The sequence below is a fragment of the Rhododendron vialii genome, chromosome 1a (genome assembly GCF_030253575.1).
Source record: "Rhododendron vialii isolate Sample 1 chromosome 1a, ASM3025357v1".
NCBI classification, from domain to species: Eukaryota; Viridiplantae; Streptophyta; class Magnoliopsida; order Ericales; family Ericaceae; genus Rhododendron; species Rhododendron vialii.
The window spans coordinates 40985361-41000614 of NC_080557.1; the positions used below are offsets into that span (position 1 = coordinate 40985361).

Below are 15254 nucleotides of genomic sequence, written 5' to 3' on the forward strand. Positions count from 1 at the left end.
CTACTTTGAGTTAGTGACGCCCCTATAAGTGGCCGGTGGAATTGGTCTCCCAAAATTAGCTAAGGTTTATACAAACTGGCCTGAATACCCGAGTTATGAAAATCAATTATTTACCTCTACGATATCAACTCTTCCCCACAAGAAGTGGCATAATTGGTCTCCCAGGATTAGTCGAGGTGCACATAAGCTGTGGGTTTAGGATGTGATTTTTTGGTTTCGGCTTTATCCTTTTGGTTTGTTCTCTTTGAGCTTCAATTTTTTTGGTCTTATTTTGTTCAGGGTGTTTGGAGTGTTCAGAGGTTGTTTCGGTGTGGTTTCTCGCTTTGGTTTTTTGGTTGGTTCTTTGCCTTCCATTGGGTTTGGTTTTTAAATGGCGTTTTTGCCGGTGTGCCTGTGATCCTTTAAATCTTTATAATCTTTTTGAAAGATTTATATTTTTTTTTTGCTTATAAAAAAAAAAAAAACGCTGACCTGAATACCGAGTTATCAAAATCAATTGTTTACCTCCATGATATCAAGTGGGGCGCACAGGCATGAATCCAACTAAAAAGCTAAGCGCGTTTAAGAGATACTAATAATACATCTACGGACCATGCAATCTATTATTCTCAAAACGGTCACCTAATTAAGATCCTCAAAGCACGTGTAGTCTCGATTAACGTAAGTTTTACAACTCTCTCAAGTCCTTCAAATTTTCCCTCTTATGCTGCAAGGAGTAATTAAGGTCTTCTCCAAACCTCTTCTCTCTCTCTCTCTCTCTCTCTCTCTCTCTCTCAATACCCATCTTGTGAGCCCCACAATTCTAATTAGATCGATGTGCCGATTATTTATTTAAAACCGTTCATCTCATCTAGTATATCTTACAGTAAAGTTTATCCGTTCAAAAAAAAAAAAAAACAGGTAACTCGTACTATCGTACATCTGTGAGTACCGACGCCAATCACATGCACCAATCAAATGTCGTTTTATATGACGGAGGGCATAATTGATTGTAAAATTATACTGTCCATTTTTCGAGTTATTTTTTCTTCAAAAAGTAGTAACAAAATAGGTTATCTGATTTTTTATTTTTTTATTTTTTTGAAAATCCTGAGTGCCTAAATTAGTTTGTACGCACCTCGACTGATTATCTGATTAGTTAAACCATGTAGCAGTTTTTTTTTTATTTGCACCAATAAGACTTCCAGTTAAGTGAAAAGATTTGTCAACCTTTCTTTAGGTAGCTTGTCATATCCACTCCAACTAGAAAAGGGGATGTAAAAGGCAATTGTAGTACCCCCAAAAAATTACTACTACAAGACATTAGTCAACTGTAATTTGTTAATAGGTAGAGACTAGACATATATAGCTGCTAAAACTAGTGTTTGAAAGTTAAATGGTTGGTGGAGTGGTAGTTTATTAGTCATGTTCTGCGCCCATTTTTTTTTTTTAAATTTCCGTTCTACAGTAATTTTTTTTTTTTTTTGATAAATGGATATTCGAGCCAACTTGTGTGTATCTCGACCAAAGTTGGGACCCTAAAGGTAACGATCAAGCAAATCTTCCAATGATTCCAAATTTTTTGAAATATTTAACTATTGAGAGATCGATTCGAACATACGACCACCTAATGGAGGACGATTGCACTTATTGCTAGCTAGCTTTCTCATTACTTTAGCAAGGATTGACTCCCGGACCTCCTTCATGGAAGTGTAAAAGGGTGGCCAAGTGACAACTTCGGATTGGAGCAATATATTTCTTAGTTGAACAAAGATGGTCAAGAGCTGGACTGGAAGGGAACCCAATAATACACTCTCTCTTTTTATCCGCTTGATAAATGGAAATTAAGTCGATGTTCGTTTTGGGATTTTAGGTTTTGAATTTTGAATAATGAGTGGAGATAGATAGATAGATAGATAAATAAGAGTAATAATTGAAAGTAAATTTATTGAAGTCCGTGCACAAGAAAAAAAAAGTTGAGACTTGAGTCACAAAACGAACATGATCCTTGAATTCGATACATAGGGGAATGAGATTGGGCCTGCCACAATGATTTCTTTCTTTGCAATACTAACAGAAATTTAACCCCACACAAGAAAATGACCCGTCAACTAATTCTTTCCCATTAACTAATTAGAATTTAATTATGACATCGGAATCTAATTTGACTTTATCGTAGACCCTTGAATTCGATCAAAATTACATTTTGTCCCTACTCGATACATCAACTTTTATTCATACATTTCCTTTCAGTAATCTCCTTCCCGTTCCTGCAATTAGCTAGCTTGGAGTTAGGAGAGTCTATATATAGCTAAAATGGTACTGATTTCGCAATGGAAACGGCTAAGCGGTATGCCATCCAAGCACGCAGTATAAGATAACAGAAAAGTGCATAGAATACTGGCTCAAGAAGTGAAAATTATAGGCCGCGCGCTTCTTGCCAGTATTTTGTGCCCTTTTTCTATGACCTCATGTCCAAAGAGGCTCCCACATTGAGCCCAGGCAATTCTCATCCGCGAAGCTCGGATAACTCTGAGGATTGGTCATGATGAAGTTGTCGAAAGAGTATTGTTGTTGTTGCTGCTGTTGTTGGGGCGATGCTTGTGGAGATTGATCGGGTGACATTTCCATGCAGATCAAGGCCACCAGATTTGCCTGCTGGCATTGCATGTTCACTACCTCTGCTTGTGCCTTGGCTAGTTGCGCTTGGAGCTCGCTAACTTGCTTTTGCAGCTGACAAATTGCCCCTGCACATCCGTAAACCGGGTCCCGGAGCCTGGCATTGGCCTCATATACCATGCTGCTCACTGCATCAGCCCTTTGACACTCAGGGAGTTCCTAAAAAATGAAGTTTGGTTCAAATGGAGGTTAGTTATCCGCTATTTTGAGTACACCTGTATGAACGGAGACACTAGATCCTTACAAAATGGTATAGGCCCGTATAGGTGATCGTGGGGTTCTCTCCAACACAATTCTCAACTACACATTCATATGTCATTCAGGACCAAATATGTAGACCCCTATAAATACTTGACTGAGGAGCGTGTTGGGGTCGGAACAACTACGTAGCGATGCTCCAAGACTTCTGAATAACTATTCCAATTATAAAACTACGAACCAAATAACATGATTTGTACCCATGAAAGGCATTGTTATGACTTCCTGATATGAAAGTTTCTTGACAATCTAGAAGACATGAAGACATTTGAGAAAAATACAAGAATATAGTCAAGAAAGGGCAACCATAGTAAAAAAAAAAAAAGGTTATTTGGTATCTAGAAAAAAAGAAGAGAAAGGCTAGGCCCTACTTTTACCAACCAAAATAAATGGTGTGAGGGAGACTACTTCAATTAATTGTTTGATGCTTGCATATATGAAAGTAAGTGTCCACTGTATCAACTACCCTCTGACTTTTCAAATTTCATCCAAAAGAAATTTTATAAATTTTATAAAAAAAAAGATAACAAAGATTTAACGGATCACGGGCACACCGACGAAACGTCAGATTTCATCCCTGTTGGTACTCACTCGTGCTCTAACTAAAGGTAAAAATAATCTTGAGCAGTAAGATCACAAAGGACGATTGAGCAGTCCCTCCGTCTCATAATTTGAGTCCCGAGTAAAAATTTATACTACCATTTTTCATTAAAAATTTTAACCACGGCTTACGACTTTCTGAAATCTGAAACTTTCAAAGAAAGTAATCAGAGCCGGTTTTGGTACCTGCAAGAATTTGATAATGTTGCTGGCGCCGAAGACGCGGTGGGCGGTGGTGAACTTGAGGGGATCGGTGGGGGGGAAGTACGGCGCCAGCACGCATTTCTCGGCGCACCTCCGCCGGAGGATTTTGCAAGCAGCACAAGGACTCACCACCACCACATTATTTGTCATGACATGAGATAGAGGAGGAGGAGAAGATGAAGGTGATGGTGAGAGTGAGTGATGAGGAGGGGATGAAGTAGAACCGATGGCGGTTGCTGTTGTGTCACCACTGCTCTCCATTTTTGATGAGAGAGATAGAGAGAGAGAGAGAGAGAGAGAAGGAGGGAGGGAGGGAGGTGTGGGGAAGAGGAGTAGTGTTTGCTGATACTGGATGAGACTTGAGAGCATGTGTTTTTATAGGGGGGAAATAAAATAGAACCCGGGAGCTGGATGACGTCGTGATGCGGAATATGGCGTCATAAAAATTAAGATGCAAATAAAATCCGTATTATTACTATTATTTTTTGACTCAATGTAAAAATGTGTACCTCAAAGAAACGCGGCTGCCGACTGTACGTTTCCGTTTTCCCTGGGGTCAAGCTCGTGAAAACTCCGCTAGTTTTATTTCTTTCCTTTCTTAGGGCTGAGAATTTTGTGGGTTCAATTGGGTATTCTCCGCGTGGTGCCCAACAACTCATCTGAGCCGTCTACATGGCCCAGATCCGAGCAGAGGGAAAAGAGGAGAGAGAGTGCTCGGCTGAGTAGGAGAGAGTTTTCGGATCTGTCACCCTTCTTTTGAACTAGGTTTTTACAGATCCAAAGAGACGCCGAAATGGTTCATTTTTTCACATTATCAAGAATGTGAGTCATTTAAACAATCACGTCAATAGGGTTATCAATCGGAACCGGGTGTTACACAATCACTTGAAGTTTACACTCTCGTTTTTTGCATTACCGATATTTTCAACGATTTAAAAAGTGAAAAATTCCGATCATCTTTGAAGATTAAAAAAAAAACATGGTTATCGACAGTACGAAGTCCCTTTTTAAGGACCACACAAAAGTCATCTCCCTCTTTTTGCCCCTTCAAAATTCTCAAATGGGTACAATGACTTTTATACTATCTTCTTGCACACGTACGAGGGGGCTAGCTTAACCATTTTCATGCCTTAAACAAAATTTTAAGGATGGCCTAAGATTGATATATATATTCAATTTTTATCAATACACTCTTTTTTGAATTCTCATGTCTTCAGATTTATATTCTCATGTCTTCAATGTAAGTTACAATTTATGTTCTATAGGCCTAACGGACAGAACACCTCTGTGCAAAGTCGCCAGACACAGAAGATTAAAGAAAAAAGAGGCGGGCTCTTATAAGAATTAAAATGATTTAGTATTTTTCGAATGTAATAATTTTAGCTCTTCGTGACCCAATTCCTCTCCTAATCTTATTATCAATGAAGTTTTTAATCTTTCAACCCCAAAAAAAAAAAAAAAACTTCTTAAAATAAGAAAAGTATTTTAGTATTTGATTTGGTCACAAATTTCAACTTATACAACGGCCGGTGGGACAAAAGACAAGAAAGTTTCTGTCGGGGGATCGCCATGCCATGTGAAAATGGTGGCAATTAATGTAAAGTGCTTTCCTTAAACAAAAATGATACTCACACAACAATCTAAACACAATAATTTACATAATCTTTCATATACATGTGGGTTCCACACGCACTATTATGTGTGGATCCCACGTGCATGTGAAAGGTTGTGTAAGTTATTGTGTTTGAATTGTTATGAAAGTAGCATTGTTGTTTCCCTAAATATAATTGTTATTTATTTATTTATTTTGATAGCCCGAGTGCTATCTACTCGTTATTGGTTTTTTAATACTATCCTCTGTCTCCTCGTCTCATATGAGCTAGCATTTAATTATTGCCATAAAAAGTTTCTTTTATTTTCTTCTTTTTATTTTTTTAAATTTTTCCTTGGGTCTTGAGGGAACATTGGCTACTCGATCCAAATAACACAACCCGCATCGACCCTGATTCGGGGTTGGAGTTGCTGCACAGCACTCTGCTACACGGCTTGGATGTTACCCGTTCGGCAATCCAGCGATTCAAATCTTATCTCGGCAATAAACGGCTCAGATGCAACATGGGTGAAGATGAGATTTGAATCGTTGTATTGCCGAACGAACGCCATCCGAGTCACGCAGCACGGCATCAACCCCCAATCCCATCGGTTGAAATAATGAACGGGTAAAACACAAATTTTATAGGTAGGACGGTTTGGGTGAAGGTACAATTTCTATAACCCGAGCGCCTTTAATCCGACTAAACACGTTATATTTTTTTTTCTTCCAATATTGTATACATCAGTAAGGGTTAACGGGGGAGTTAGTTAGTTAGCCTACAAGGGGGTCCATAAGCTGTCCGTAGCCCTGAACCCCAAACGTCTCTGCTGAGGCTCGAACCCTGGCCTCCCTTATGAAAATACCAGGAGGTAACCGCTGAGCTACAAGCCCTTCGGTTAACCCGCCATACCTACATGTGCAAAATAAGGGTCTTGCTATTGTAGTCAACCCACTGAGCTAACGATAAGTACACTAGAAGATAAAGAAAACACATATTTTTGTGTACTTTTTACACTATTTAATACACATTCACACACTTATTATTGTCAGCCCATTGGGTTGATTTTAGAATTTTCCTTCATGATTTGCTAAAATAAGTGAAGTATTCTTTCAACCGGCTTAACCCGCCGAGTTGAAACGCTCAAAAAAATCAACCACCAAGCTGGTTTTAAAGGTTGGTGGGTTGGCGGCAAGTTAAAAAATCGACTAATCGCCAAGTAGGGGTTGGTTGAAAAATACACTCTTAACCCACCCAACTCGTCCCATGCACACCCCTTAGAACTCTCTCGTTTTAAAAGATTATCCGATTTGCAAAACAAAAACCTAAAAAGAATTCATTTTTGTCGAAGGAATTAAATTCTGCCATACATTAAAAAATTCATTGATATTATTAATGAAAAAAAGTGAGAATTATTATTATTACTATTATTTATCGATAGGCAAAGAGAAGAATTTATTACTCATTGAAAGAAATACAATGATTAAAGGGAGCAAAGGCATGACGGCATCACAACGAGGGGTGCGTGCATCCCAACTATATTAAAAAAGTGAGAATTATTTTTCATATGCATTGTTCGTAGATCTTCGTTTTGCAAACTGGATAATCTTTCTGTGACGGAGATAATAATAGTATTACAAATTATATACTGTGAGTCTGTGACACTGAAAAATTATTGCAAAATCACAAGGATACAAGAATCTCAAAATTAGTTCTTATTTCCAAAGATGATGACTTCGATACTGTTAACTACCAGCAATCAACCGGTTCTATGCATGGAATTTCAGAAACTAATAAATTGTAGAGAATAAAAAGATGGACGAAAGTATTAGACAAATGAAGTGGGTGAGAGAGAGAGAGAGAGAGAGAAACCAAATTACTCCAGCTTTCTTGGACTTGAATAGTCTTTCAACTCCAATGAAACCCAAAAGTCAGAGTGAAAATGATTTTGCTTTTATTAGAAATTAATTCCCCATCTACGACGCAAACCCCTTTTTTTTTTTTTACGAACAAGATAATCGCATTTATATAGTAAAAAAACAAATTACAAATGACCGGAATTTCATTGGTCTGAAAATACAAAAATACACCAAAAAAACAACAAACCAACGAATACAACGGATGTGTACGCGCAAAACCCTAAGGCTCTATTCAGTTGCCAGGAATGTTGTACAGGAAAGTTATTCTCAGAAAAAGTCAAGTAAAGTGAAGTAAAGGAAAAAGAAATCTATTTTCCTGTGAGGCCCCGTTCAGTTGCCAGGAAAGTACAGGAAATGATGAGAAAATCAACTTTCCTATTATTTTTGTAGTGTTCAGTTGGCAGGAAAGTAGTAAGAAACATGTTTTTAAGTTTTCCTGCAGGAATTACTTTCCTGCAAAAGTGATCCTGCAAAAAACATAGGATTTTGCGTCGCGGGAAAAGGAAAATGAGTGAACACTCACAAAATTTTCCCGAAAGTTTTTTTTTCCTGACAAATGAACAACTAAACCTTAATTATTCTTGCAAAATTCTTTTGTCAAATGAACACTCACAGGAAAATAATTTTCTTTTTCTTTTACTTCACCTCACTTCACTTTTTCTGGAAACCAATTTTCCACACAACTTTCTCGACAACTGAACGGAGCCTAGTGTTCATTTGACAAAAAAATTTTGCAGGAAAACTAAAGTTTAGTGATTCATTTGTCGGAAAAAGACACTTATGAGAAACTTCTTTATTTCCCATGGCTAAAAGTAACTTTGAGAACTAACACATGCCGGAAAATGTATTTTATCTAATGCAAAGCCTTAACATGAAGCTTAAAAAATAAGTAGATGATAACTAAATAAACAAATGTTAAATAACTATGCTTGATTAGTTGCCGATATAAAAACTCATTGATAAACTGATGATTAGTAAGTACAAAACAAAACTGAAGACTAATGACAAGATAAATAAATACTTCCAAAAAAAAATCAATTACTAATTTTTTCTACAACAATTATCTTAGAAAGCATCACAGTAGTCGAAATTGTTATTGCTCACGTAAATTTCAAAGTGCCTTTCTAAGAACCTAATTCTTATTTTTTTTGGTATTGGCGTCATTCGTTTTTTTTCTTGCCCTCCAATTATTTTGGCTCCACAATGCAGAAAACTTTCCCGTAAAATCTTATGCTTTTGGCCGGATCACTTTTGCAAGAAAGTAAATCTTGTAGAAAAACTTAAGAACATTTTTCCCACTACTTTCCTGGCAACTAAACACTACAAAAGTTATGAGAAAGTTGATTGTCCCATCTTTTCCTACACTTTCCTAACAACTGAACGGAGCCTAAAGGGAAAAAGGTTTGGATTAATCCATCTAAGATATATATGTGATCTATAAGTTAAGTATCAAGGATTACATTACAATCATGTCTTAATTAATTAATTAAGATTTATGCCTTGTTTTCGATTCCCTCTACTTTCAACATTTTTCTCTCTATCTCTCTTCACTTATTACCCCTACTATTTTTCAAAAAAAAAAAATCAAAAACCAAACCAAACACAGCATTATAAGTTACAATTAATACGAAAATACATTTTGATATAAGGATAACGTACAAGAGATTGTTTTACATGGTCGAAGTACGTATAAATTGAACTAGACACCAGATAACCAAAAAACAAAAAAAAAACTCGAAACGACTATAGATCGCGGTTGTGAAATCAAGACTTCTACAAATGAAACTTGTGGAATCAAAGACTTCGAGGAATGAATTAGTACTTGGAAACTTGTGGAATGCGAAGTTGGGCGCATGTTGTACGACAGATCAGGTCAGTCAAGTTACACATGTGTTTGCCCCCATCAAAAATTAAGCTTGTATTTCGGCATGTTACGCAGTTGAAGAAGTTGAACCATTACGTACGGACCGGAGTTTGCTCTGGAATGGCTCTCACCTTAGACTCATTCAGATGACCTGTAGATAAACAAGTCAAACTCGAACACGCGAACCACTAATTAATTAGTTCAACTCAGCACGTCCAAATTAAGGCCACATTCCGAAACGTGAAATAAGTATTTATTTTTTAAGAAAGCAATTTTAAGTTCAATAATGATGGGCTTATTGAAATATAAAAATATGCAATATAGATCTTGTTTGACAGATCTTATTGAGATCTTTAATACGGTGCAAAAAAAATCAAAAAAATATTTTTCAATTTCATTATTTTTTAGTTTGAAAATGTAAAATAAATACTTATTTTTTAAGAAGGTGTTCTAAAACGGGCTCTAAGCCCTATCAATCACCTCTAGCTCATTCCCTCTCAAGAAGTACTATTATTCCAAACACATTTGATGTTATTCCAACAGGATAAAAGTTCACATGTGAGCTCTATTATTACTCCCCAAACTTGGATTCCAAGGTTTTTTTTTAGGAGCAGTACAATACATGACACTCGAAACATGAAAACATTCATGAAAAGAAATGAACGGTCCAAATTCACAGAAAATGTCCGTTAAAGGAAACAAACGATCCAGATTCACAGAGCTATGAACCTGAGCCTGGATCGTTCGTTTCCTTTCACGGACATTTTCGTGTTCCGAGTGTCATGTGTATTTACATTTTTGTTTTACTTTCAAATCCAGTCGGGACAAGTGTTGCTATCAGAGAATGACACGTGTACAATTAACAGCATGATTAAGGGTTGGTTAATTCATTGGGGGTTAGGAGTATACCAATTGGGCATGCATGCTGCCAACAAAGAAACAACAACTCTTCTCTTTTTCTAACCCCCTCCCAACGATTTGAGAGTGACACCCCAAGGCCAAAGTGGTGATGGTGGGCCCGGAGTTGGGTGGATTGCCGGTCAGGGGTCAGCCTAATTGGGTCAGCTCGTGTGGCACATGAAGCAAAAGAATATCTAGTTAAACTACTGTTTACTGGTACAACTTTTCTTGCTCAAGCTTCCATTAGCGATTGTGACATCTCTTAGATTTACATAGTCTACCTTTCAATCTACGGAAGAAGGGAAAACGGTTTTTGAATCTTATCTCTCTATGAATCTTAACTATTGATTTACTACATAAATTATACGGCTCTCCTTCTCTCTCTCTCTCTCAAACAATAATAATTACACAATTACCACTAATTAGATCTCACGTTCAAAATTCATATCTTACTCCCTCCTCCTCTACTCTCTCTCTCTCTCACACACACACACATCTTCTTCTAGCTCTCCGCTTCCAAAGTCGATGCCCACTTGTGATTTTCTTTGAGACCGAACACCCTGTGTGTGTGTGCGCGCGCTATTTTGAAATTTTGAACGATCCCTCGGCGTTACATGAACAAGTTAATACTTTGTTCATGTAACGACCCGGATTTTTGACCCAATTTTTTTTAATACAAATTTATATTGTTAAATTTTTAATTCAATAATTAATTAAATTGAATAATTAAAATATATTATTATGTGTACAATTGATATTATTTACACTATTGTATAAGATATGTATTTAAACTTTAGATATACGAATCAGTGATTCATATTTATCTCTTATCTTTCCTATCTAAACCCTAAGTAGAACTCTATTCAAACTAACTCTTCACTTCTCTATCTCTCATCCTATACATAAAAGCGTCCAGATACATTCTCACCATGTACATACATGCGTCCACATACATTAGAATTGAAAACTCCCCCCAAATGTGGCACTTGTCCCCCATCTTTTTATCATTATCAGTATCACTCTCTTTCCTCATTCCACCACTTCTACACTTATCATCTCACATTCTCACTACCTTATTCTCTCTCATTACACATACCCACATAATCCGAAAATTGAACACCAGTATATTATTTTACTCTCAATTATATTGTTGAGTCTAGAATAGAGAGAGAGAGAGAGAGAGAGAGAGAGAGAGAGAGTTGTGAGTTTCGTGGATACACCGCTGCTACGGGCCCTGTTGGAGTGCCACCGGATGCTGCCTCGAGATTTCAGAACCACCATGGCGATCTACGAACACCATACAACACTTATCCGGACTTAGAATCGCGTTTGAGGTAGTTTTCCGAAAACCCAAAACCTTTATCTGCATTTTAATGGAGTTACTTAGATTTAAAGTTTATTGAAGACGATGATCTGCTGTTAAATTGTTAATTTATTTTTAGTCCTGTTTATATTAAAATTTAGTCTGGTTGTGCTGAAATGATTAGTGTTATACCCTGTGAAAATTTATGATCGTTTAACAAATATTTGATTGTGAAATTATTATTGATGTTGCATTGTTAATTTGTATTTGAATGGACGTTTACGTGGTTAATAAATTATTGGAGTAGATAAATATTTATGAAACATTAACAAGAATATTTTATAAGTAAAACTTTATTTAGATTGTAAACAAGAAATATTTTAGATTATATATTAGTTAATCTTTAACTCTAATAAATATTGACTAAAATAGCCTCGCATAATTTTGTTGTTATAAAAATCTCATATTAATATTTAATATAGTTAGTAAATACTAAATTTAGCAATAAGTATTTTCCAATAAAAATTTGTTTGTAAAATCTATGAATAATACGATAGTTAAAGAAAAATGTATAAATAGTAGAAATGTTTTATAAAATTTCTAAATGAGGGAAACAGACTTAATTTTAAGTGTAGTAATTAATTGTTTGACTGAATATTATTTTGTTACTCGCATGATTAATTCTATGACATGATAAATTTTATTGCATGGTTATGTGTTGTTAGCATGTTAGTACTTTTAGTTGAAATGTTGAACTGTGTGGTATTTTGTTGTGATTGTAGATTGAACAAATAGGTTCCCGGGGTGGTTACGAGTAGTGAATCATGTAGACGATGATAAGTAAATGGAAAATGGTAAAGTGTTGGAAGTGTGATTGTGTGGATTGTGATTTGAGCCATGGTGATGGCAAGGGTAACCTATGGGGCCCTGTGTTGAAATGGGTTACCTGAGGGGCCCGGTGTTGTGACGCTAACGTATGATACGTCATGGGAAGTTTCTCTTCGAGGAAGAGAATGGGTCCCATGAGACGATTATAGTTAGTGAGACGTTAATGTATGATACGTCATGGAAAGTTTCTCTTTGAGAAAGAGAATGGGTCCCATGAGACGGTTATAGTTAGCGTGGGGTAGTGGATGTCCGATCCTAATGTACGATACGTCATGGGATGACTCAATCCTCTTGTTATGGTCTTAAGTGAGAACATACTCGGTACATAACTTAGATGCGCTCACCTAGGACCCTGGTGCAGGACAAGCAGGAGGAAGGGTGGACCCATGAGACGATTGTAGTTAGTGGATGTGGGAGGAAAGGATCTCGCGGAGAGAATTCTTAGATTACATGTAAGATGATGGATAGTAAAGAAAAAGACGATGTGTTATTATTTTGTACCTTCGGTGTGTTATGAATTATTATATTGTTGATCTGCATATTGTGGTATTGGGTTTTAGGATTTCTACTTTGTGAATTATCACTCAGGATACGTTTGTATCCTGGCAAATCGTTTGCTTCGGCATTCAATTTGCCAGAGTGTGCAGGATTCCACAGTGGAGCAGTTGATACAGGTGGGACCCCTGTAACGGAGTCTGGGCCAACGTTGCTTGAAATTCGTGTCAAAATTAGAGTCGCTCTGGAGTTGCTTTTATTAAGTAAATGTACATAGATTTTTGTATTATTTTGAAATTGTAAATTTTGTATAAGGATAAATAAGGGCCTAATAGTTTGTAAAATTCAGTGTATTTTAGAGTTAATGTTCCCGAAATCCCTTGAGAAATCGGGGCGTTACAGTTCACGATTACAATGTTGATTTGCATGTGCGCTGATTGTTTGATCCGCGTCTTTTGGTACGAGCATGCACTAAAAGAACTCTGTTTGAACCTAATTTAAAAATAATAATATTTCCATATAAATCAGTTTCATTGGCGGGGTGATCAATAGTTTCGTAATTCATTTTAGTTGTGTTCAAAATGTGTTGCGTCATGCCTTCAGGCACTGGCAAATCCTAATTTTCTTATAACTGAAGTATTCCGGTCTGCATACGCGTACACTACAAGAAAAATTCAATTGGGTGACGAACGAAAATCATCACAAATTACATGTTTTTCGTCACAAATAATATAGGTGACGAAAAAAAATTTGTTGACTAAAGGTTGTCGAGGATTCCTACCTGGTGACGAAATCTATTTTTCGTCACTTATAGTGCCTTTTGATGACAAAATGTTTCGTCACCAAAAAGTGAATAATTGGTGACGAAATTTTTTTCCTCACTTATTGTGCTTTTTGATGACGAAATTTTTTGTCATCAATTATTCCTTTTGGCGACGAAAAAATTCGTCACTAAATGGGTCACATCGGTGACGAAATTTTTCGTTGCGAAAGATGTTTTCATATGGAGAAAAAAATTCTTCTTTCTTTCTCCTACTAGGTTTCGAACCCGAGTCACCTGAGTTTTTCACACAAGTTCCAACCAACTGCACTACACACAATTTTCAATAAATAGTTGAAATATCTAATATATAATACATATGTTTAACATGAAAATATATTTCGAATGTAATTTTGAACCTTTAAACATTAAAATTAGCAATTTTGATAAACATGCAAGTTGCAGGTAATTGAGTTATTGTTCAAACCCAATTTGAATTATCTTAATCGGAGTTTTTAGTAAAGAGTTATGTCCAAAATACATTTAGTGACAAAGCGCAATTCATAAATTTCGTCACGAAAGGTACCCATTTGACGACGAAATATATTTTTCGTCGCTAAAAGAGTTAAAATGGTGACGAAATTATTTTTCGTCACCAAAGTTAAGCATTTCGTTACTAAATTGCTCTCATTTGGCGACGAAATATATTTTTTTTCACCAAATGATTATCTTTGGCGACGAAAAATAATTTCGTCACCTTTTTTAAGCTTTCGGCAACGAAAAATGTATTTCGTCGCCAAATGGGTACCTTTGGTGACGAAATTTTTTTTTTGTCGCTAAACAGGTATAATTGGTGACGAAATTATTTTGTCATGGAAGTTGTCAAAACAGTGACGAATTTATTTTTTTGTTGCCAAATATACTCATTTAGTGACGAAATTAAATTTCGTCGCCACTTTTTCGTCACCAATTTTCATTTTTCTTGTAGTGGTACCATGACTAATTCGGAAACCAATCCCAACTAAAGTCAGAGAAAACCTTGAAATAGATCGACTAGCCCCAACGAAGTTGAAAGCACATGAAAGGTTTTAAACCCGAGCCCCTAACAAAGAGCAAACCAAGTATCAGGCCTTGATGACCTACGTCTACATTTCATTTGCAATCCTATTGTAAGACTTCATAGTTGTAGGATTGTACGTAAGACATTTTACAAATCACAGCAGACGTCCTTCGATCATACGGTAGCAGTTAGCGTTTAGAGATTTTTGATTGATTCCTATTTTTAAGAAAATAGAGCGAAACTTTAATCCCGTTGTCTTTGGACGTATAAATTATAGTACTAGTATGTATCAAGGACGTTCAATAATGATCCCGAAAAAAAGGACAATCACTACGCGAGGATCCCGTATTGAGAGTTTCAACATTGCATTTAGGTCCTTTCTTCTCATATTTTGATTTAACAATTACTCTAGCGTACTACTTGAAAGTTCTCCTACAATAATATATGACAATAGGATGTTTCGAATTAATTGAGCGTCCAAACTAACATTCAAGACATCTAAACTATTTTTGACAAGTTCAAACCAGGTAAATCTCGAATAGTCCCAACAGTTTCTTGCTTTCTTGCTGGCGTAAGTAAGCCTAGGCCTCTTAATTGCCAGCATACCAACTCTAGGGGTTGTTTCACATTCTAGTAGCTGGAGGGTTTTAGAGAAAATTCTACTCAATGAATCATTACCCTTAAATTATTCTTACTTAGGTCTAAGAGATGGCACTTATTTTCGCAACCTAGTCCCCAAGGTACCAAGTTTTT

General features: G+C 36.3%; 1 protein-coding gene across 1 annotated transcript; it reads right to left on the reverse strand.

Annotated features, from left to right (window-relative positions):
• Window positions 1-1967: 1967 nt before the first annotated feature.
• On the reverse strand, window positions 1968-4063 carry LOC131317849 (LOB domain-containing protein 1-like). The gene is made up of 2 exons (XM_058347546.1): window positions 3703-4063; window positions 1968-2817 (listed from the first exon to the last, which is right to left on the reverse strand). Exons 1-2 carry the CDS (start codon window positions 3979-3981, stop codon window positions 2449-2451), a joined length of 648 nt encoding a protein of 215 aa, XP_058203529.1. The 5' UTR covers window positions 3982-4063; the 3' UTR covers window positions 1968-2448.
• Between the last annotated feature and the right edge of the window lie 11191 nt (window positions 4064-15254).